This window comes from Lithobates pipiens, unplaced genomic scaffold (assembly GCF_037356315.1).
Source record: "Lithobates pipiens isolate NorthernLeopardFrog02 unplaced genomic scaffold, aLitPip1_a1.2 Scaffold_8, whole genome shotgun sequence".
NCBI lineage: Eukaryota > Metazoa > Chordata > Amphibia > Anura > Ranidae > Lithobates > Lithobates pipiens.
Window position 1 is genome coordinate 435,705,811 of NW_027507903.1, and position 25,302 is coordinate 435,731,112.

The 25,302-nt window shown below is 42.5% G+C and overlaps 1 protein-coding gene across 1 annotated transcript in view; it reads right to left on the minus strand.

Moving 5' to 3' along the window:
* The window catches only part of CSF1R (colony stimulating factor 1 receptor), a 129,822-nt gene that overhangs the window by 18,236 nt on the left and 86,284 nt on the right, over window positions 1-25,302 (minus strand). The window contains exons 12-16 of the mRNA XM_077474330.1: window positions 18,323-18,427; window positions 14,939-15,049; window positions 11,206-11,362; window positions 7,766-7,842; window positions 5,911-6,032 (exon numbers count right to left, since the gene is read on the minus strand). Of these exons, the coding sequence (XP_077330456.1) occupies window positions 5,911-6,032; window positions 7,766-7,842; window positions 11,206-11,362; window positions 14,939-15,049; window positions 18,323-18,427 (572 nt within the window). The remainder of the gene's footprint in view (window positions 1-5,910; window positions 6,033-7,765; window positions 7,843-11,205; window positions 11,363-14,938; window positions 15,050-18,322; window positions 18,428-25,302) is intronic.

Sequence of the window (25,302 nt, forward strand, 5' to 3'; positions counted from 1 at the left end):
ATTCCGGCTCTCTACTGGCATGTGGAAGGCAATGTCCTTGCCTCGCTGGACAGGGCGGTCAGAGGTAAGGTGCATATTACCGCTGACTCATGGTCCAGCAGGCATGGACAGGGACGTTACCTGTCTTTCACGGCCCATTGGGTCACTCTTCTGGCAGCTGGGAAGGATGCAGGACAAGGTGCAGTAGTGTTGGAGGTTGTTCCGCCACCACGCCTCCAAAATGCTACTATTGGTTGTGACACACCTCTCTCCTCCACCCCCTCCTCTTCTTCTTCCTCCATGGCCTCTTCCAGTGCTCTGTCCTCAGAACCAGCGGTGCTCCGTAGGCGTTCCAGGGGCTACGCAAGTACGCAGACAAAATGATGTCATGCCGTGCTTGCGCTGGTTTGTTTGGGGGACAGGAGTCACACTGGGGCGGATGTTTTGTCAGCTCTGCAGGGGCAGGCCGAGAGGTGGTTGATGCCACGCCAGCTTAAGCCAGGAATGGTGGTTTGCAACAATGGCACCAATCTCCTCTCCGCCCTCCGACAGGGACAACTGACCCATGTGCCCTGTGTAGCACACGTCCTTAACCTGGTGGTGCAGCGGTTCTTGGGCAGGTACCTGGGCTTACAGGATGTCCTGAAGCAGGCCAGGAAAGACTGTGTGCATTTCCGCCGATCATTTAATGCCTGTGCTCGGCTGGCTGAGCTCCAAAAAGAAGTTGAACTTGCCCAAGAACCGCCTTATATGTGACATGCCCACCAGGTGGAACTCAACGTTGGCCATGCTGCAGCGGCTGCACACGCAGCAGAGGGCCATCAATGAGTACCTGTGCGACTACGGCACCAGGACAGGGTCAGGGGAGCTTGGTTTTTTCTCACCACGCCAGTGGGGCATGATCAGGGATGCATGCACTGTCCTGTCACCGTTTGAGGAGGCCACAAGGATGGTGAGCAGTGACAGTGCATGCATCAGTGACACTGTACCTCTTGTCCACCTCTTGGAGCATACGCTGCGTGGAATAATGGACAGGGCACTTGAGGCAGAACAGAGGCAGGAAGAGGAGGACTTCCTTGCCTCTCAAGGCCCCCTTTATCCAGACAGTGTTCCTGCTGTACCACCCATCACACAGGAAGAGGATGAGGAGAAGGAGGAGGAGGAGGATTGTGTCAGCATGGAGGTGGAGGCTGGCACTCAGCATCAGCAGCAGCAGTCTTGTAGGGATGATTTACAGTCCCAAGAAACCCGTGGACTTGTACGTGGCTGGGAGGAGGTAGCTGCGGATCATGTTGTCCTTAGTGACCCAGAGGACTCCGGACCGAATGCCTCAGCTAACCTACGCTGCATGGCCTCCCTGATCCTGCAAAGGTTGCGGAAGGATCCTTGTATTCTTCGGATCAAGGAGAGGGACCATTACTGGCTGGCCACTCTCCTTGATCCACGGTACAAGGGTAAGGTTGCTGACCTTATCTTGCCGTCACAGAGGGAGCAGAGGATGAGACATCTCCGGGAGGCCTTGCAGAAAGGTCAGTGCAACGCGTTCCCAGAGACTGGGAGGTTACAAACTCCTGGTCCTGGACAACGTGTTGCTGAGGCATCGGTCAGAAGGAGCGGTGGAAAAGGTGGCCGTCTGACCGATGCTTTCAGACAATTTTTTAGTCCGCAGCCCCAAGGTATGACCGGTTCCAGCAACCATCGCCAGCGTCTGATTTACATGGTGCAGGAATACCTAGGGGCAAGATCAGACTTGGACACCTTTCCCACTGAAAATCCTCTGGCTTACTGGGTCTTGAGGATGGATCACTGGCCAGAGCTTGCACAGTATACAATTGAGCTACTGGCCTGTCCTGCATCCAGCGTTCTTTCGGAACGCACCTTCAGTGCTGCTGGTGGCTTTGTTAGCGATCACAGGGTGCGCCTGTCCACCGAATCAGTTGATCGACTGACCTTCATCAAGATGAATCAGTCTTGGATCACCCACAGCTAGCAAGCACCTGAAGCTGATGTAACCGAATAATTTTTTTTTGAAATATCACATCCCTTCAAGACTGCCTATGCTGATGCTGAGTGACTGTCCTGTTATGTTGATTGTCTATCCTCTTCCTCCTCCGCTGATATGTTGGAAGAACATTTCTGGTTCTGGGTGATGCCATCAGCCCAATTTTTCTGCCCCTGTTTAACAGGGGTGTTTAATTACAATTTTTGATGCAATGCTTTGCAGCAGGGCTAATTCCTGCACTAAAACTAGAGTATATGGGAGAGGTTGCAGTGTCGTGGCACCAGCACCAGTGCCTAAGGCCCAATTTTTCTGCCCCTGTTTAACAGGGGAGTTTAATTACAATTTTTGATGCAATGCTCTGCAGCAGGGCTAATTCCTGCAATAAAACAAGAGTATATGGGAGAGGTTGCAGTGTCGTGGCACCAGCACCAGTGCCTAAGGCCCAATTTTTCTACCCCTGTTTAACAGGGACATGTAATTACAATTCTTGATATAATATTTCACAGGAAGGCCCTTTCCTGTGCCCACCCAGAGTAATTGTGAGGACTTATAGTGTTGTGGCACCAGCACCACAACCACCAAAGGTCAATTTTTCTACCACTGTTCAACAATGGCATGTAATTAAAATTCTTGATATAATCATTCACAGCAGGGCGCTCCAGCGCCCACCAAGAGTCACTTTGAGGGCTTACAATGTTGTGGCAAAACCAACACCTTGTTCCGCCATTTCTGCAGAGCATATAGGGCAGGCCCCTACTTTCAAACATCCAACATACAAACATCTCCTACTTGCAAACGGAAGGAGACAACAGCAAGTGAGATGAAAAAAGATGGACGACAAAACAAATTATACAGGGGTGATAACCCTTCCCTATGTTTTCCAAAAAGCTTAAAAATAGTTTTTTTGACTGGCGCTACACTTTAAAAATGTACCAGTTGAAAATTACAAACAGATTCAACTTAACACAATAAACCTACACAGTCCCTGTCTTGTTTGCACCGCCTGCATACTGCTGTTCTGAGTATATAGGGCCTGGGGGCCACACGTATTTCCTTTTTTTAATATGGGTATGGGGTTCCCCTTAATATGCATACAAGACCCAAAAGGGCTGGTAATGGGCAGGGAGGGCTACCCATGCCATTTTTCTCAATGATTTTCAACCATATTGCAGGAACCAGATATAACATTAAAACCGCAAGCAGTTTTAAATGATGTTATTTCCGTTAAATGTCATTTTGTGCAGGGACTGTTCTAAACACGGGAAACACGTGGCACTTCACAGGCATACTACAGACACCCCGCAGGCACGATATTTAAAGGAATATTTCACATTTTTTTCACTTTAATCATCATTAAAATCAGTGCTCCCGCCAAAACGGCCATTTTTAAAAACATTTTAGGCATTGACCCATGTCCCCTGGGGCAGGAGCCAGGTCCCCAAACCCTTTTTAGGACAGCATCTTGCATATTAGCCGTTAAAATTAGCACTTTTAATTTCGAACATTCGAGTCCCATAGACTTCAATGGGGTTCTAAAGTTCGTACGAATTTGGGGTTCGTTCGAAAGTTCTGGTGCGAACCGAACCGGGGGGTGTTCGTCTCATCCCTAATCATGATCCATGAAAAACTAGCTAGTATAAAATAATGATAAACAAAAACATTTTGGGAGGGATGGTATGATTTTTTTCTTATGCTTTTTAGTTTTGGGGAAGGTGGGGTCCTGGGTCCTGGGTTGCAAGGGGAGTGAAAAGGACTGACGAGTGGCATCTTTTCTATGTGCCCATTTTTCGGATTCCATGGGTCTCCATGGGAATCAGAGCTGGGGCACTCCTACCGCTAGCCCACAGCTGCTTCCATCAGACCTTTTGACTTTTCCATTTGTTCTCTTCTTTTCAATTCCTTCAGTTTATCCAATGCTACACCAACCTACACTAGAATATCGAACATTATCCTGGGCCATACACTGTGAGTTGTAGTGATAGGTGCTGAATATTAGTCATATGTGAAACCTTCTTATTGATTCTGTTTTATCAATGATAGGTGCAGGATCTCATTTATAGATGTCATGCTTATGTATCCAGTTATTACTGTTGGTCAAATGTTACTATATCTTGCAATATTTCATTTTTTTCTGGTGTATTGGATTCATTTATTAGGCATACTGGTATGTATGTAAAGAAAGTATTCTTTACGTGAACAGGTCACAGACCTAACACATTTAAGCTGAGAGTAAAAAAAATGCATGAGAAGACTCTAGCTTTGAGGAGTCTGGATATTAACATGATCAATACATTTAGAGAGTTAGGTAACTGAAGTCAAAGCCAAACCTTCACTCAATGTGAGCTTGAGTATATGGTTCCCAACATGTAAACCTACCTATTGGTCTCTAAGAAAGCAGCGAAGTGCAGAATCAAGGATAACTCAAGACCTGCAAATTCAGCTGACTATACCTTTTGATTTGCTGATCACATTGACATGCAACGTTTACTATATTGTGTAGCGGCCATAACCCTTGGCAGGGCAGCCTTAACTTATGGGCTTACAGGTTACCTCCGCTTGGCTGGTTCTTCCACGTCTAGGGGTTCCCAAGGTTAGTACCCAACAACTTTGGACACTGACACCATAAAAGTCCTTTAGAAAGGTTTTTATTTGCAGGGGTAACATCAAACAACACAGTCTCGTTTGGGAACAGAGGGCAAGGGTGAAGAAACTCAGTCACCTTGAACTGCTAATTATCAGAAAGTCTCTAATACCACCCAGAGAGTAGCCACTCGCAGCTGGTTGCTTCAAGGCTGAACAAATCTCTAGCCAGAGATTATGGCAGTCAGCACTTTGATCCAGAACTTGTGAAATCTCTGACCTTGAGTAATTTGTAACAGAAAGTGAACAGGAACCTTTTCCTCAGTACCTGGAACTTTCTCTGTCTCCTTGGCAGTACTGGAAAAAGTGTGAATTCGCTGATGTCCTTCACAACCCAGCAACCAGGCACTTCTCGGGATGCCAGCTTGTTGGCCCTCCTCCGAAGAGTCCTCCCCGGTCACTTAAACAAGCTGCGGTGCCCCTCCAAGCCAAGAGCACACCCGGACGCCTTGAATCCTCCCTCAATTACTGCGCCTTGGACCAGCCGCTTCCAAGACTCGGGAACAGATGGATCCTTACCCCAGACCAGGTGGGTCTATTGGGGTTAACCATCCGAAGCATGTTGTGGAGCGACGAACGCTCCCGTGACTGGGACCCCTTGCGGGGCTACCCCGGTCCAGAATCAGGAACAGGCAGCTATGGCCTCACGAATGAACCTGAAACATGTGACTTCAACATCTTAAGTACCCTTCCCCAGACTCCTCAGCAGGGCCAGGTGCACCCACTGGCTCCGGGAACGCTGATACCTAAAGCAGCCAACCAGGCCTGGTTCTGAGCCTGTCATGTGCACCTAACTGTACACATGACCAGGCAGAACTCTAACACAGCCCAGCCAAACTGATGTCAAATTTAAACCTACATAATTAACCCTCAGAACCCCTTTAATGTTCTGAGGCAAAAACTAAATTTGTACATGACAGACACCTTGTCCAAAGTGTCATCCCTACAATTGTATTTCACCATCGTATGCTCAGCTTAAATTTTTGAGGCTTATGATTGGTTTAGATATACATTTAGTTTCTCATTACCCTGCAAATAAGCTGTATCACAGTGCACTAGAAAATGAAAATAGTTAAGTGCAGACAATTTTGTTGTGTAATGGTATTACTGAACAGGAAGGCTGTCTTGTATAACAGCATAAAACTTCCCCATCATGTAATGCTACCTTCAGTTGCTTAGTTATGTTGAACCTTTAACATTTTTTACCAATAAAAGCTTTTAATTCCTCTACTGCATTATCCATTGTATGGTTTATCAGCAGTTTTTAAGTGTTAGATATGGTGACTTACATTCTTAGAGGCCAAAAATGACATTCCCTGTGCAATTTGATTAGAAAAGTTTAGAAGATCATGTAGATCCAAAGGCAAATGGTCGTCTGTGTCATCCTCAACTTCATTCACTGAAGAATTTCCTGAAATATAAAGTTATTTTATAGCCAGAGTGTATGAATGATCTAACATGTACAGGAGCTATTTCTTTAACAGCTGTAAAGCATTAGCAGTTATATGATGAATTCCACAGTGAGCCAGTATTATATTTTAGCTGATTACTAATTGTTTGCTACAGCATGTTATTGGTTCTTTTAGCCTAATAACAAAGCTGGATTTTAAAAGAATGCAGTCATAAAATGTATTCTGTAATTAGCAGGTAAAGTGGACCTGCACCTAAAAAGTGAACATTTGCTATATTAAAGGGAACATTTAGAAACAGTAATTGTGCCTAAAAAGTACCTTGAATGAGTATGTTTTGTTTTAAATTCATGAAAAATATCAGTGAACCCCCTTGGCCTTGAGCCTCATAGCTGTATATTTGCAGTGTGAGATCTCAAGCCCTGCTGTCTGTGACTGCTAGAGTCCCATGAGATTTTGAGTGAGATTTGGTAATGCCACTATTGTGACCCTTTCATTGACCGTAAGCTGTACCTCAGGGCCTGCACTACAGGGATCTTCCTACTTCTACTTCCGTCATTCTGTGGCTCATTGCTTCCTAAACCTTTACCTCTACTACAGCTCATAGGAAGATTTGCACTGCTCTTCTACCAAGATGGCTGCCGCCACACAGAAGCATAAGGAGAACAAGACATGATAAATCAGCAATGGGAAATAGATAGCTGTGGGGAATCACAGACAATTGTGTTGTCAAGGTGCTTTAACCACTTCAACCCCAGAAGGATTTACCCCCTTCCTGACTAGGCAATTTTTTTGCGATGTGGCACTGCATCCTTTTAACTGACAATTGCGCGGTCGTGCAACGTTGTACCCAAACAAACAAAATTGACGTTTTTTTTTTACCACAAATAGAGCTTTATTTTGGTGTTATTTGATTACCTCTGTGGTCTTTATTTTTTGCACTATTAACAAAAAAGTCAATTAACTAGTAATGGCGGCGATCTGCGATTTTTATCGGGACTGCGACATTGCGGCGGACAGATTGGACACTTTTGACACTTTTTTTGGGATCACTGACATTTATACAGAGCTAAAAATAGCCACTGATTACTGTATAAATGTCATTGTCAGGAAAGGGGTTAACACTAGGGGGTGATAAAGAGGTTAAGTGTGTCCCCTCAGTGTGTTTCTAACTGTAAGGGAATGGTACTGACTGGGGGAGGAGACCGATCGCTGTTCCTAAGTACTAGGAACAGACGTAGGTTTAAATTGACAGATCTCTGTTCTGTCCTTCTCAGGAGCAATCACGGGTAGCTAAGGCGATTCGCACAGGAGTGCCATACTGCCACCATCAAATGAGCGGTTGGAACGTGGTAAAGGAAATCTATATTGATAAATAGCTCAGGACCCCCCCCCCCCCCCCCCCCATCCTCTTCCTATCCAAATGCAACATTAGAAAAATAAAAATAAGTTCCCATGCAATGCCAGGCCCAGGATGTTGCCACCTTGAGCTATAGAAGATGCTGGGGAAAGGTAGTTTGCAATACTTAGAGGGAACTTCCCTCATCATGACATGCTTCCACATGCTCCATTTGGAGTTGGCATAATACCTGCCAGGGAGTGCTAGTCATATTTTTATCCCTGTGGGAGCTCAACAGACATATGTGTATATTGATCAGCCTCTGCTGTAGGTGATATATTTCCTTACAGGGTACCTTTACCATCTAGGCTTTATGTATTATGCCTTATAACATACCTTTTGTTGACTTGTTGGAGGTTGCTGGTCTCATATCAACATACGTGGACATGCCCTCATTCCCAAATTCACTCTCACTATAAATATACATAAATAAAAATAAAAGAGCTAAAAAAAACACAACAAAAAAATGTAAACAGACAACAATCAACTGAAACTGTTGCTTTGCACCATTATATTATATATATATATATATATATATATATATATATATATATATATATATATATATATATATATTTACAACATAAATACACATAGAGAATTCAAACATGGGACTTTCAAGGTACTCTCAAAGATCATGCTTAATGTCACTTAATTTGGTTTTTGCTAGAGCCAGATTAATAAAATCCAAAATGCTGCATAGGATTTATCTACTTCCGCAAATGTTATGCAAGATATACTCTATCACTCCTCCACACTGTTGGAAGTTTCTCCATGACACTGAGAGTTATTTTCTTATGTTTTGGGAATGCCCTGACATGCAAGCATTCTGACATGTACAGTATATAATATATTTTAATTTAGCATTGACTACCATCTCAGTCACTTGCTTGTTGGGTCTGGTGAAACCACTGACCTCCACTCATGCAGCCGGGACATTTTTCCGTCTTTTATTTTTTGCTAGGAAAGTTATTGTATTAAAATGGAAATCTTCTATGGCTCCCACATTGGACTTTGGAAAAGTTAGTTTGTAAAGCTATGTATGAGTCTAGAGGCTTGACTGCCTAACATTGTTGATCACAAACAGCTTAAGTCCATAACAAGATTATAGATAAAATCTTTATTTGAGGGGGAGAGATACTGTCTTTTTACAAACAGCTGATAGGTGTAAGTGGGATACGAAGAGACCAACTACACCCATCTATGCCAGCTATCAATTTCAATGATAGTTGAACTTGGTGCTACTCAGTGTGACTGACTTTGCTGTGCTCGCTATTGTTTTGTAGTTTTTTCTTTTTTATTCTTGTAAGTTGCTTATTTTGTACTTCTAGGCAAGGAATATGCCCACATGGCTAGGTTTTGGATCTCAGTAAATTGGTTAAAAAAGAATTTACAAAAAAAATAACATAATTCAACTGATCATTCCATTATTTCAGGAATAAATGCTCTAACAAGTATTTTTTCACATTATATAGACTTGCAACTTCAGAGGTTTGTTATACAATAACCATCTTATATAAAAGACAACCTTGACCTGTTAAGAAAAGTGGACACTGTATGGACCTCTGGTTATTGCTGGTTAACACTGGATGTACAGTAGCTACACTTGTTAGAATATTCTTCACCAGAAAAGTGATTAAATATCGTCAGCAAGACCATTTTTTGCCAATGGACCAACAGAATTTTATTTTAGTCTGTAGAATATATTCGAATAAAAAACAATTTATTTAACTTTTTACATAGGCTTTATCTTCATATTAAGTGGACAAAATGGGAACGAGGTTTACATTGAGTTTTGTAAATCTTTATTTGGGGTTGTTTTTAAATCTGTGTACAATTATCTGGATCTCGGTGCAAACTTTGTGCTCTATCATTGCTTTATAGATGATATTACCAGCATTTGTAGTGATGATTCTTTCTCTATAGAGATTTTTTTCATAGAAACATAGAATAATACCAATTGAGGCCTGAAGTTTACAGCTATGAGTGGTATAACAAAGATTAACTTTTTAGATATCCCCCTTACAGTAAAACCAGGTGAATTGATATCTACTAACACCCACTTGCTTTGGGTAACCAATATCCCCTTTGGACAATTTAAAATACCAAGGCCCAAGACCACTTATTTAGGCCTCCCTCTCGAAATCAATGATGTTGATTTCGAGAGGGAAGCCTTAATCATACATTAAAGATTCATCAATAGAAAATATGCAGTGGGTCTCCCTAATGGGGCTTTGAATAAAACAAAAAATTATACAAAAGGTCAATGTTTATTTCTAAAGAAAAGAGGGAATGGTCCTAAAAAGTAGGAGGATAAAATATCGTTCCTTACAGCCTACAATTCCCATCATCAAGATATTAAAGCAAGCTTTTTGTATATACAAAATAAATGTACCAAATGGTTTAAATGAGACTTTGGAAAGATTTAATTGAACTCTGTGTTATAGGCAATTTATTAGAATTGATTTAATTTATTAGAATTGGATTTGGTTATTTTAGACATTACATTTCATTTGATTCTATGTTTATTCCTTTTACACTTCAGGGTCACATATACTGTATATTTGTAGTAATTTTAGTTGTGGCACAATGGAATGCTTTCCCATTGTATTGTACTTTTATATGTTTTGTCAGGTCTAATGACCCATTTCAGTTTTTTACTTTTCCCCTGATTAAGTGTCTTTATTATGGAAGTTCGGATGCCTATCTGATAATGTTATTTGAGCTAACTAGATTAATTATGATCCTCCTCATTTGGTTATTTGTGGCTCAGTGGGGTGTGGAAAGTCAACGGTGCGGTTGTGTGGACCTAGCAATGTTTCTGTCTCTCTCTCTTTTTTTTATGTATACATTTTTTATTTTATCAAAAGAGAACATAACAATTAAGATTGTTGCAAATGGTACATGTCATTGTAATAAAAAACATTGTAAAGGCATATAAAATAGGCTTCGTTCAAATCTTGATGGCCCAATCCAGCCTACCCTGAATAGGTTCACGCTGTAGGTCTGGAAGGTCACCACATTGAGCCGTTACATACATTGGTTGATATTTTTTCTGTTGGCCTTCAGAGTGGTTCTTTTGGGAATTAATTGAATGTATTTAATTTACTTTTCTATTAGTGTAGTGATTTATTCTTTTTTTTTATTTATAAATGTAATATGTATTTTGTGAATGATTATGCAATTTGATATGGGATATGCATTTTACTATAAACTATATAGTTCTTACCATATATATAAATAAAAGAAAATTAGGAATTAATGACTAGGGGTTTTAGAATTCCTCATTTGAATGGAGGATTTCCTGTGAATTTAATTGTGCATTCACAATATGTTGTTACTTCTAACAAGAGAGCGTGGATAGTGTTGAAATGCGTCAAATGGTTTTATTAAAGTTAGAGTATTATCTGCCCCTTTCTTCTGGAAATTGCCTATTTGGTTTTCATTTACATGAAATATCAACAAGTTTTCATTATATCAGTGTTCAATCATTTTAATCATTTGTATGCTTCTGTGATTGTGGGATACACCGATTGCTGACTGAGCTTGTACGGTTGCTTTGAAACATGTAGGGTTATCATAATGGTAGTGCTCTCAGCTGTGTTGTGATTAAGAGCTTTCTATCATTATACGCATCCACAAATGTATCTTCTGGGTTGTAGTGCTATGATGTTTTTATCTGGAATCATTTATTAAATAAATCATTTGAGTTCTTGTTACAGTGTGCTCCCACCCACTATCCATATAAACCACTGACATACATTTTTAATGATTACCTGGCTACGTATTTTTGCTCCACTGACATATTTTTGTAGTTGCCGGTGGAATCAGTCAGATAAGCTGTAAAAATATCATTCATTCCCTCTGCTTTTCTCCTCAAGAAGTTCAACAGGTCACCATGTTGGCAATATTCTGTGATCACCAGAATTGGGCCTGGGACAAAGAAACAAACATAAAATGAGAGCATTGCTTCAAATGTTATGCCAATGCATTTTTGCAGATACAACAGATGCCAAATAAAAAAAAGTAAGCAACCGTCTAATCTAAAGATGTACAATGCTGCTGCATATAAAAAGTGTAAAACTGCAACATATATAGCAATATTCAAAATTGGCCTTCTGCAAATTGGGGAAACCCGGTCATTTTATTAGGCTACCAGGCATCCTCAGTGCATAAACAATGTACCTGCAACATTATTTTATCATTGCAGCACAACCCAAATGATTCACATCAGTGCATTATGGTACACTAATAGCACAGGTGCTGTGCAGTATGTGTGAGTTGGAGTGTCATTTATTCTCAACACACATCCTGTATATCAATGGGCTAGCTCCAAACCGTCCTTCATTTCCTTCAGAAGCAATGGACACTGGCAACAGAAACCATTAGCCAGCACAGGATAATCCCACCCACAAGCTTCATGCCTCAGTTTTGCAGCAAAGTAGTACAGAGAACATGAAAAAACAAAGGGGACTTTAAGAAAAGGATTTTACTGTGAGTACACAAATCCTATTTTCTTTCTCAGTAGTCCAACTGAGGGGTGGGTAACATATCAATGAAGACTAACAGACCCAAAAAAAACTAAATAAAACTGGGGAGTCCTTCAGATCAAAGAGCTGCCAAAAAGACCCAGCTACCAAAGCTGACATCAAATGAGGCCTGAATATCCACCTGGTAAAAGTTAGAAAAAAGAACACGGAACCTAGTAGAATGCATCTTGACAGGAAGGGGTGCTGCCCGATTTTTAAGTCTATAAGTTTGTATGATGGTCTTCCTGATGCACCAAGAGATAGTGAAATGGGGTCCATCTGAAATTACATAAGGAATCAGCTTTCCTGAAGAAAGCAGTGGCTGTTGGATAGATGTAGACAGCTTGAAACACATCAACAATGGAGGACATTTTTGGTGAACTGGTGCCAGATAGAGGGACAAAAGAACAATGTCCTGGTTGAGGCAAAAGAAGAACTACCTTAAACAAGAAGGTGGCAGTATAACCTGACACTCTAAGAAGTATTTGTGTCCTTTAAAGGAAGAGAAAGAAAGTAATGTTAGAAAAAAGTACATATGGGTTTAACCATTAATTTTCTGTGGATTAAATCTTCAGGATCTGTGTAACGGGTAGCATAGCAGGGATGTGCCCTTTGTCTAAGTACTTGTGCTAAACAGTGTCTCTTTTTTTACCTCAAAAAGGTAAGATTTGTTTACTTTCCTACCTAGCTCCCTTATCTAAGCATCTTTCTAGATTCTTAAGGCGGCCATATATAAATAAAAAGTCATCTGGTTCAGCAAGGAACAGCTGAGTTTCGATCCCTGTATGGGCATTCTGATTGTACAGAAGTTGATCAGGTTTTTCCGGAACAATCATTGCCATGGGCTATAGCTGGCAGCACTGATCAGTGTATTCTGATGCCAGGAAAAGCTTTCACAAAAAAAATAATCTTTTGATGTCAATGGGGGAATTATCTCTTGATTAATGTATTGCCAGCCTTATATAACAAAGTCTGACAGCTCCGGCCTTGGAAGTGTTTACAGCCTGTGGTTAAAATTTTCCTTGCACGTGGCTGCAGGTACTTGGTAGACAGCATCATAAAATATCAGCATACACTGCGTATGCTACAGGCTGTAAACATTGTAGAGAGCCAAAGCTGTCAAATCTGGCAAGTATGCATGCAGGAAGGGTGAGGATCAGCTATTTTATGGCAGCGCTGCTAGTCAGGCTGGGTAGGTGAACATTATATAAATGTGCACTTATCCTTTATTATTAGGCAACCCATGGTTTTTATTGTGTATCTACTGCATTTGTAAACATAATCTAAGAGCCTATTAGGAATGTGATTAATACTACCTCAGTAAATAGTCAAGTGCAGAATGTGTATAGCCTGTCAGTTTATTTTTCAGTTTATTTTTATTTACTGGATTTGGCATCCCTGAACCTTTTTTCACACGTGGAAGAACATGTAGGGCCATATATAAGCTGCGTCTTAGCTCCAGGGGTTTATTATGGAAACAGAGTGTTGCCTCAGAGCCCGTAAGTCTGACAGAACTCCAGCTCCGACTTCCTTTTTTTTGCATTCTGTCAAAATTGCCTGTCTGCAGCTCCAAGTGAAGAAAGAGCTCCCGTTAATAATCAAGGACATTTTTACAATAAAAACCTCAAGCACCGCAGGAATAAAAAAATGAGACCAAGACAGTGCTGGGCTAAAAGTAAATCTTCTAGATTGTAAGCTCTAATGAGCAGGGCCCTCTGATCCCCCTGTATTGATTTGTATTGTAACTGTACTGTCTGCACTCATGTTGCAAAGCGTTGCGCAAACTTTTGGCGCTATATGAATCCTGTATAATTATAATAATAATAATAAATATGAAGCCCAAATGAGAAAAATAAAATTATACTGTAGAAGAGATAGCTTGTCAGTGTACCATTAGTTAGCAAATCACAGCAATTTCAATCAGTTGGGTAATGTTGCAATCAGTCCATGCACTACAATTCTCATCACCCCTTGCACCAGTCCAGAGAGTTTGGACAACTAGTAATGTTGTTGTTAATCAGAAGGGTTGATGGACAGGGCTGGCCAGGACAACATTGGTGTTGGCATGGCCAGCCTCTTCCTTCACATGAACTTCTAACAAGAGGGGCTGCATCACTTTGCTCCACTAATGTTTAGCAGCAGTAGCTAGGCAGAAAGGGTCAGAACACTGCGGATAAATGTTGTCTTTCACACAAAAAAAATGACTCTAGGATCTATAGTACTGAAGAAAATGGAAGAATAATTCCAATCCAACTTAAAGTAGCAATAAAACCTCAATGTTTTTTTCTTTTGTTTAACGCATTAAGCATGATAAAATAAACATTCCCCAGTAAACTATTAGTTAAAATGCCTACCCCAGCACTTGCATTTTCAGTGCTGCTGACTAATGCTCTATCAGTGTTGCTTTCCTCAACTTCTGGTGTTAACAGGATAGAGTTTACAGCGGACAGTGTAGTCTTCAGCCAGCCTGTTAGCTTGAAGGAAGGAGGAGCAGAGAAGTGCCTTGCTATGCTAGGCTATGGGGCTTTTGATGCACTCAGTGTAGGGAGACACAATGCTAGTCCCTACATATAAGGGTGGCTCCATAGGATGCTAAAGGAGAAAAAGAGCAACCCTGAAACAGGAAACTTGGGAAAGCAGTCACGGCACCGGCTTAAACTGGAACATAGGCAAGAATGCTGAATGTGCTTAAAAAGGTTTAATATAATTTTAAAGATGCGCTATCTTTGAAAAAGCCAAGTCAGAAGTGACCGCAGCCCGTACTGCAGCCTGGAGTGCAGCGATTCGTTTTTTCCTAACTGACTTGCCAGGGTGCAACGAAACAGACCTGCGCCCCAGAATTTCGCAGTGAAGCACTCACCTTGAATGGTTTTACATATAGCGTTTGCATCCCTACAGGGCAATTTATGGCTCTTGCCTGGACATACATTTTAAAACAAAACACCAGCAACATTTATATTTTTAAAACAAAAAATCTTACCTCCACATGTACAGGCACCTAGAAGATTAACGATGTTATGATGGTTTCCCAAGTGACTGAGAATTTTCAGTTCTGACATCAAAGCCTCCTTTTCATCTGTATGTGCACTGGCTAAATAATATCAGGCATGGGATCTTTTACTCACAACATATTCAACAAAATGGTTAACAAAACAAGATTAAAAAAAAATCAAAAACGAGATAAAAAAATCTTAACAAAACAGGATAATCAACTCACGTTCTGAAGACTGAATTAGTAACACAATTAAGGTTGCAGGCTTTTTGCAAATTAATCTAAATAAGGCTTTATGTTATGATTTATTTTGTATTTCTGTATATGTTTTTTTTGTTCATTTTGCTTATTGTAGGGAAGGGATATCATTATCTATTATTGCCTGTGTTCATGCTGAAAAGGTTGATCTTTACTTCCTATCTCAATTACCTATCTCAAATCATGTGAAGTTAGAAGATCTCCCTAAGCCCTTGTACACACGGTCGGACATTCTGACAACCAAATCCGTTGGATTTTGTCCGACGGATTTTGGTCGAAACTGTTACATACACACGGTCGGACAAAGTTGTCGGAAAGTCCGATTGTACATAACGTAAAGACGTTATTTCATTACGACGGGACTACGTTCAGGCTAGTAGCCAATAGCTTAGATCTAGGAATTTGATCTGAGCATGCGTGGCACTTTGTCCGTCGGAGTAGGCTACACATGATCGGAGTATGTCCGATTGGAGCATTTTGTCAGCAAATTTTACCGGCAAGTTGGAAAAGTTGGTCCATCGGATATTCCGACGGAAACAGTCTGATGGAGACCACACACAGTCGGAATATCCGACAAAACATTCCGTCTGAATCTTCGATTGTGTGTGCAAGGGCTAAAGTGAGGGCTGCCATTGCTGACCTCTCCTTTTGGAATGCTAGTTCTATACCTGTCATGTTGTCTGAATCACTGATCCAGAACAGGTATAGAGAGGGATTCTGAAGATTTCTGGCACTTACTTACAGTAAGCTTGTATCACTGATTGGCATGGCCAAACAGGAATGTAACGTAGTTTACAATATGGTAGCTTGTTACGAAGAGAATATTCTTTAAACTTTAGTTAGAGCATTTAAAGGTTCAAGTAGAACTAAAGACGAAACGTTAAATAAAAAATAAAAGGAGACAAGGTGCGCCAATCTAAGTGCAGTATCAAGAACAGCTTTAATGGAAATATGTAAAAGTGGCCAATTGGCTACTCACAATTACTTAATAAGAGTTAGGCATGTAAACACATGTAGTTTGTCCATAGGAAATCAGACATGTATTTATTATGTTGACTGTTGCTCTCAATGTTAGGTCGATAATTGCGCCATTTTTTCCCCTTTTTCTTATATTTGAAACATTAAATGCTAAAGTAGAGTCCTGTCTGGCTTCTGGTTCAGTGAAGAGTTCACATTCCTGCAGAGTAAGTTTAATATAGCAGGGTCACTGGACCTTATAAATAACTTTTAATATTCTTAGTATTTACAATGGTAAGATGAGAGCTTCAGAGCTGCCAACCCAGATAGCAAACAATTGTGCTGCAAGTTTGAAAATGACTTGCTAAGCTATTGCTAGACTTGCCAGACTTCACAAGTTTCTTGCACAATTGCAGCAAGTCCGCATTGCATGACTGCAGATCAACTTTCTTTGCAAACATCCCCCCACACCCCCCTAACAAAATATTTTTCAATTAAAAATATTTTAATAAAAAAATAATTTCTATACCTGGGTACAGAATAACATGTTCATTTTCGGTAAATACCTAGTTGATTTTGCCTTTTCCATGTATTTCCCCATTCTCAGTGGCAACTCCATCGCAGCTGATCCTCCGACTGCTGCATTGCCATTCGTACTGTACATGCTCTATCTACTGCCTCTTAGGAAACCACTGGCCTCTGAATTTTTCAGGTTGAATACACCCCACAGGACTTTTTTTTAGTTACTTGGGGGGTGGCTACAGCTGTTTGAGTGACAAAAGCTCCTTCTCCCCTCCTATCTGTCACATGTGTAATCTGCATGAATTGCAGGGCAGATCCAGCAGGAATAACTGATGGAGTTGACCATTTCTCCAGAAGCACATTTGTGAGGTCAGGCACTGATGTGGATGAGGAGGCCTGGCTTGCAGTCTCTGCTCTAATTCATCCCAAAGGTGTTCTATCAGGTTGAGGTCGGGACTCTGTGCAGGCCAGTCAAGGTCCTCCACCCCAAACTTGCTCATCCATGTCTTTATGGACCTTGCTTTGTGCACTGGTGCACAGTCACGTTGGAACAGCAAGGGTCCATCCCCAAACTGTACCCACAAAGTTGGGAGCATGAAATTGTCCAAAATGTCTTGGTATGCTGTTGACTTAAGAGTTCCCTTCACTAGAAATAAGGTGCCAAGCCCAACCCCTGAAAAACAATCCCACACCATAATCCCCCTCCACCAATTGATTTGGACCAGTGCACAAAGCAAGATCCATAAAGACATGGATGAGCGAGTTTGGGGTGGAGGAACCTGACTGGCCTGCACAGAGTCCTGATCTCAACCCAATAGAACACCTTTAGGATGAATTAGAGTGGAGACTGTGAGCCAGGCCTTCTCATCCAACATCAGTGCCTGACCTCACAAATGCGCTTCTAGAAGGATAGTAAACATTCCCATAGACACACTAAACCTTGTGGACAGCCTTCCCAAAAGAGATGAATGCCAGTACTTTTGGTAATATAGTGTAGATGTGTTTAATGTCCAACAAATTTTTTATTACGTTAGTGTAAATTAGTGTAACTACTTTTTATAAAGGTAACTCCATTACAGTAGGAGATATGCAATATGAATTTGAATTTAGAGTTTGGATGTATGAAAGTTCAGCTTCTGGTAAAATAAAAAACGGACTCACAGATGGGTATTTGCTTAAGCTGTTCTGCAGACTTTTTATGACCAATGTTAGCCATTAAAATTCTACTAAGCATGATTTTTATTTTGCATATACAACCTCTTAACAAGTCTGATTTTCTTCTTCATCATAGAGTAAGTTATGAGTATGATGTAGAATTATCTCTGGGAAAGGTAAGAATTTTCAGCTTCTTTCCTTATATAAGCAAAACTTTTCATTTTCCGATTTCTATACTTCTTGGTAAGGTTCGGGGGAAAGAACACCTATGGGAGTTAGGTTCATTGATTTCTCCTATATAAGGAGGAGTGCACTGTATATAATTACATTTCATATCAAACACAAACATTTGTTCAATGGAGTTACCCATTCCAAGTTGCTGTTGCAGCACTTCTAAATTATTAATATAAATTATTTATACATTGATATATTAGCCACTGTTAGAGCACAGCCTTACCACACCAAGTATTGTATACTTACGTTTTAACATTTTCACAGCCACTGTGAGGGCAGAGTCATCTTTCCCCATTCCAAAGGCTGTTGCTTCCACGACTTTGCCAAATGCACCAGCTCCAAGGGTCTTTCCTGTGCATGAGGTACATATAATAAATTCCATCAACTTTGCAAGCTACACACTTCTCTTTTTTTTTTTTTTTTACACAAGCCACAAGAAAAGAGCAAGTAGAGCAAGATTTTGTGGAAGTGCAACATTTTGTTGCTAAGTTAAAAAAAAAGTGCAGGTGTGCTGATTTAGACAGTGCTGAAAATAGGTACACACAGTAGCAGAACTTCCTTCGCAACAACGCATACATGGCACACACAGAAAATATTGTTATTATATTCCCTACAGTGCTCCTCTTGTGTGGAGACTGCCTTATTGGTTAAGCTAGTATGAGCAAGTTGGAAATGTTTATCCTGGAAACGAAATTGATAAACACCATTATGTCCTTCTGCTTGTGAGTGCATTTTGAGTAATTTTTCTCTCCCACATATATTTATTGTAAACACACAAGGTTGCTGCTCCCCTGTTTTCTGGGTTTTCTCTGTTATATTCTGAACCTGATTCCAGCAGTGTTTTTCTCTGAAAACCTTACAGGAGTTTGCAGTCCATCTACCCTAATAACACTTTGTTCAGTGTTATATTTTGCAATTCTGATAAAAAAATAATCATTCCATATTTTTTGCCCTGTATGATTAAGGCCGCGTACACACGGGCGGATTGTCTGCCCAACTAAGTTCGTCAGACAATCCGACAGACAGTCCGTCCAACATTTGAATGAACGGACTTGACCACACACGATGAACAGACAGTCCGCTGAAAGCTTGCGTGATGACGTGTACAGCACGTACGACGGGACTAGAAAAACGACGTCCAATACACTGCAATGCAACCTTCGGCCGTGTAAATCCTTTCTGAGCATGCGCCATACTTAGTCCGTCCAACTTGCCTACACACGAGCGGACTGTCCGCTGAAACCAAGTTTGGACGGACAAAACCAAGTTTGGACGGACAAAATTACGGAAATTCCGAAAGACTTAGTCCGTCAGACTGTCCGCTGAAAAAGTCCGCTGAAGCCCACACACGAGCGGATTGTCCGCTGAAACACGGTTCAGCGGACTAAGTTGGGCAGACAATCCGCCCGTGTGTACGCGGCCTAAGACTCCTTTCATACTAGCCGACTCCAAAGTTGTGAGATTTTCAGTGCAACTTTGGAGTCCAACTTTGATATGACTTTAACGTGACTTTGATAAGACATTTACACTCTCTGGTATTGAAGTTGTGTCAAAGTCAGATCAAAGTAGTGCAGGAACCTTTTCTGAAGTTGGAACGGCTCTCAAAGAGATACGTGGCATTTCACATGCGACTTGGGGGGTCTCACAAGTCGGATCCTAAGTCACACAAATGTGAAAGGAGCCTTAAAGTGGAGTTCCACCCAAAAGTGGAATTTCCACTTTAAGCACTCCTCGCCACATTTGGCACGTAATTTTTTTTTAGGGGGGGGGTAGATACCTTGTTTTCAGAGGGACTTCCTGTCCCACTTCCTGCTTCCTCTTCTTGTCCACCTAGACGACTCCTCTCTCCCTAGGCAGTCCCTCCCTGCCAGTGATTTTCTGGGAAATGTCACACATCCCAGAAGATTGGCTGGCCAATAGCAGAGCACAGCGTGACTCACACATGCGCAGTGTGCGCCCGGCCATAAAGCCATAAGCTCTCATGGCCGGGGGCCCACAGTTGCTATGATGAAGCCGAGGAGAGGAGGGGGAGAGGAGCAAGGTTCCAGGTGGCAGCATCGCTGGACCATGGGACAGGTAAGTGCCTGTTTATTAAAAGTCAGCAGCTATGCTTTTTCTAGCTGCTAACTTTTAATAAACTAAAAAATGGGTGGAACTCTGCTTTAAGCATGTATGTACAGTAAACAAATGTATCATTTTCAGCTGAACTATTTTCTGTTCATACATATACCAGCAAAGGCAGCCATCGCCATTGCTCTGTAACCCTGGTGTTTAAGAAGACTATTAGAGTTTGGCTGTAAATACTTTTATTTATACCCATAGCTGTAAGCACAGAATTTTATTTCATGGCCAGCCTCACGTCAGCACACAATGGTTTAACCTCTTCCTCCAGTCTCTCAGTACCACCTTCTTTTAGCTGATGAAAGGGAGCCCCTCCTCCCCGCCCTTTTTCCTTTTTTTGGTCGGAATCCAAGCCACCATGCTCATGGATTATACTACACCCCCCTACCGAACCCAGGTTTAAGCCTCTCCTGGCTTCGGAAGGTCCAGAACAATAAAAGGTAGTTCCTTTTATCACACTGGACGTTCTATGTGCAGGAGCCATGCGGGCATCCTAAGGCTTAACGAGCTTACCATTTTAGGCTGTGGTGTTGCTGTAGTATTGTGCTTTCCTTTGTTGCTTCCTAGGAGCTGCGCTGGCCGCCTCCCCTGTGTTTTCTGTCAGTTAACGATGACCTCACGGGGGGGCGGGGCTGTGGGGCGGAGGTGTCAGGGGTCACCTAGCAATGCTCACTATGAAGCCTGAAGAACCAGAAGCTCCAGTGTCGTTTGCCACAGCTAGTGAGGGAAGTGTACTGGTGAGTTTTCCTTCACAGAGGGGGAGAGGTGGCTGGGCTGTCAGTGTTTACTGAGCCATGATCACAAAATGCATTACACCATGTGTATACAGCTTTTCAGATACCCTACAAATCTGCTGCCACCCTGAGTGACTCCATATCCAGTATTAAGGTAAAGTTATTTCCTTTAAAGAGCCAGTAAAAATAAAAATAAAAAAAGCGATAGAATATGAACTTTTTTTTCTTATTTCTATATCCTGTCTTGTGTTGCTGTAGTATGAGCTCACCACAGGCCCAAAGTGCATGAAGATCGTCGGAAAGGTAGGAGGGGTCGACGGGGGCCACAAAACAAAAGAATGCAACACCAATCTAATAGGGTGTTTTGTCTTTATAGGAGCAGAAGTCCTAAAAAAAGACAGTCGCGAAAGGAAAAGTCCCATCACCGCTCAAAATCTCAAAAATCTCAAAATGCATCTGGATCATGCACAGGACATAGACCCCAAGCAACGGCCAGTCCATGCCGCAAAAATGCTCAGACAGCTATGGCGGCAGAACCAAGTGCGACAAGAGGCCGTCCTGCCAAAGGCCTCTGCTGGGCTTGTTCAGTGCCATCCGCCCCTGAAAGCTCTTGTGCACAGAATGCATAAGAGATGTAGCCATTGATAGAGAAACAGAGGCACGTAGGATAAAGGACTATATTCAGGAGGCGGTGACGGAGAGTATGCAGGCGGTCGCAGGCGTAAGTGAACTAAGCCTAGAGCCAAGAACGCATCTAAGCAGAAGTGAGACTCATCACTGGGGCTTGAAATATCTTCAGGAGATTCGTCAGACTCTGATGAACCGTCTGAATATTTGTTCGACTTCCAGATCATAGACCCTCACATTGTAGCAGTGAAGGAGGCCATAGACTGGGAACAAGACACTCCAGAAAAAATTAAAAGCTATTTCCTTAACTTGAAAAGGTAAGGGACAACCTTCCCGTTCATGACAGAGATCCACTAATTATTCGATGAGGAATGGGGAAAGCCAGATAGGAAGGCGAACGTACAAAATTGCTTTTTAAGATTATACCCATTTCACAACCCAGATGCTGCCTTTTGGGAGTCACCTCCAGGGTAGATGCGGCCTTGCAGCGCTTAACAAGGCAGGTGTCCCTGCCATTGCAGGATTCTACAACCTTTAGAGACCCGATGGACAGGCGCACAGACACAGATCTAAAGAAGATCTATTTAACTGCTGGCGCTGCTTGTCACCCGGCCATAGCCCTAACCTCAATCTCCAGGGCTCTGAAGGTCTGGGTCACAAATGTGGAGTAATTTTGGCAATGGAGAAACTAAATCTCTCAGCCGCCTTTTTGGCAGAAGCCTCTATAGACCTAGTAAAACTGCTAGCAAGAATTATGACATTTTCAGTAATGGCGAAAAGGGTCCTATGGTTACACCATTGGGTGGCAGACAGTACCTCGAAACAGGCACTTTGTAACATTCCATACAAGGGAAAGATGCTATTCGGGGGCGAGGAAGCTATTAAACGAGTTACTGGAGGGAAGTCCGGTCTTCTACCACAGAGACTCAAAAGGAGACAGCAAACCACTTGACACGCCAATCAGAGTTGAGAAGGGCTCAGGAGGCCAGGTCATATAGACCAGGCAGAGAATATACGAATATACGAGACTCCAATGGAGAGGCTCACAAAGCTCCTTTCTTCGGAACGTGAAGTCTAAGGCCATTCAGACTGCTAAGAAACCAGAGAAGTCATTTTGATGGATTGACCACCCATCACCCCCAGGTGGGTGCCAGGTTGGCATCCTATTGGAAGGTATGGGCGGAGAAGGTCAAGGACCAATGGGTCCAGAAAACAGTCAAGCGAGGGTACAAGATAATGTTTGGAGAAAAGACACCAGACATCTTTGGCCACAAGATCAGAAGAAACAAAGGTGCTTGCAAGAATATGTGACTGAATTACTTCAGAAAGAGGCAATCTCACCGGTTCCCCTAAAGCAGTAGGGAACAGGGGTTTACTCCCCAATTTTTCTGGTGCCCAAAGCCTCCAGAGATCTCAGACTGGTCTTAGACCTAAGATCTCTGAACCACTACATCGATCCCAAGACATTCAAGATGGAATCAATATTTACAATTATATCAATTCTACAACCAGGGGACTGGCTAATATCAGCCGATTTAGCACATGCCTACCTTCATGTCTCAATCAACAGGCATCACCAAAGATACCCGAGATTCATGGTAGGGGAAGATCATTTCCAGTTCAAATGTCTGCCCTTCGGAATCAGCACAGCACCTCAAGTCTTTTCCAAGATCTTGCTAGCTACCATCGCTGTTATATGTTTGAGGGGCATAAAAATTTTCCACTACTTAGACGACATCTTGGTAGTGGCCCTTGCAAGCGAGGAGTTAACAGCACAAGACGAAGTGGTGCTGAAAATTCTATCCGAATTTGGCTGGATTATCAACAAGCAGAAGAGCCAGTTTATTCCCTCCCAAGAGATGGAGTACCTAGGGCTTGTTTTCAACACAAGCAAAGGGCAGGTCTCACTATCACATCGCAAGATAGTCAAGCTAGTAGCCTGCGTGAACAGCGTGATGGAGTCCTTGTCGCTGTCGGCGAGGGACTGTACGATGCTTCTGGGAATGTTTACCGCAGCAACCCTGCTGTTACTTGGGCAAGATTCCATACAAGGGCATTCCAAACTTTGCTTTTGAACCAGTGGGATGGAGTATCACTCCACCAAAAAATCTTCATACCAAGACGGATCTGCCAGGGCTTGGCGTGGTGGATAGCGCCAGGAACTCTGTCGCGGGGCATGCCTCTCAGCCTCGGAGATTGGATCTAAATAAGATGCCAGTCTCTGAGGCTGGGACGCTTACTGCCTCGGCAGATGTGTTCAAGCAGGATGGAGACCAGACACTGCAACCTTTTGGAATTACAAGCAGCATACCTAGCCCTACTGGGATTCGAGAACCTGATTTAGGGAGCTAGGGTCAAGCTTATGTTGGGCAACTGTATGGCGGTCGCTTATATAACCAAACAGGGAGGAACCAAGAGCTTGCCGCTGCTGCAGTTGGCAACCAAGATATTCGTCTGGGCCGAGGAACATGTGGAAGCCTTGACAGCAGAGTACATTCTGGGCAATCAAAACTACATAGCAGACCATCTGAGTTGGGATTTTCCCAACAAAAACTAGTGGACACTCAACAAGGACTATCTGAAAACAATCTTTTACAGGTGGGGCACACCTTCGGTAGATCTGATGGCGATCCCATGGAATGCATAGGTACCCCAGGTTATGTCAAGATTCCACTGCAACAAAGCGCTAGCTCAAGATGCATTTTCAATCCCATGGGAATTTCCCCTAGTCTACCTTTTCCCACTGGTACCTCTGATAATGAAAACCCTATTAAAAATTGCGAGGGAGAACGTCCATGCAATTGCAATCCTACCCTTCTGACCACAAAGGCCATGGTTCCCACTGCTCCTGCAGATGGTGGCATTTCCCCCAATATGGCTGCTGCTGAAGAGGGACCTTCTACAGCAGGACCAATGGTGTCACCCCGACCCAGGCAGATTGCAACTGACAGCATGGCTGTGAATCAGCCAGACTGCAGTCTCAGGGCATCTCAGAGGAGGTAATCTCGACACTATTGATGTCAAGAAGGGCCACAACTAATGCCACAAACACCAGGATTTGGAGAAAATTTACAGCATTCGCTTTACAATAAAATTTCTCCCCATTGTCCGCAAACATTGCACAGGTGTTGGAGTTTTTAAAGTCAGCTCTAAGTATGGGCTTAGCATACAACACCATAAAGGTGCAGGTGTCAGCCTTGTCTTGCTTCACAGGCCACAAGTGGGCAGACGAGCCGCTAATAAATCAATTTCTTAAGAATAACACCACCAAGGAAGTCCCTGTTCCCAGCTTGGGACTTGGGCACAGTGCTTAAAGCTTTGCTCCAACATCCATTCGTGCCTGCGGAGACATGCCCACTATGGTTCCTGACAGTCAAGCTGATTTTCCTCACAGCCATAACGTTAGCAAGGAGAGTTTCAGAGCTGGCAGCTCTATCTTGCAAAGATCCCTTTTGCATCATTCTCCCGGACAAAGTGATCCTAAGGCCCTCGCCATCCTTAACCCCTAAGGTGGTTTCCAAGTTCCACGTAAATTGGGAAGTGGCCCTACCCAGCTTCACGCAACCGCAGAGACAAGCGGAGGAACTAGACCTCAGACCATTGGACATGGTCAACTTATTTTCAACCTACTTAAACCGCTCTCTACAGATGCGCAAAACAGATACCTTGTTCATCCTGCCGTCAGGACCTAGAAGAGGAGAAGCGGCATTAGCTAGAATCCTAGCTACCTTGATCACCATGCTG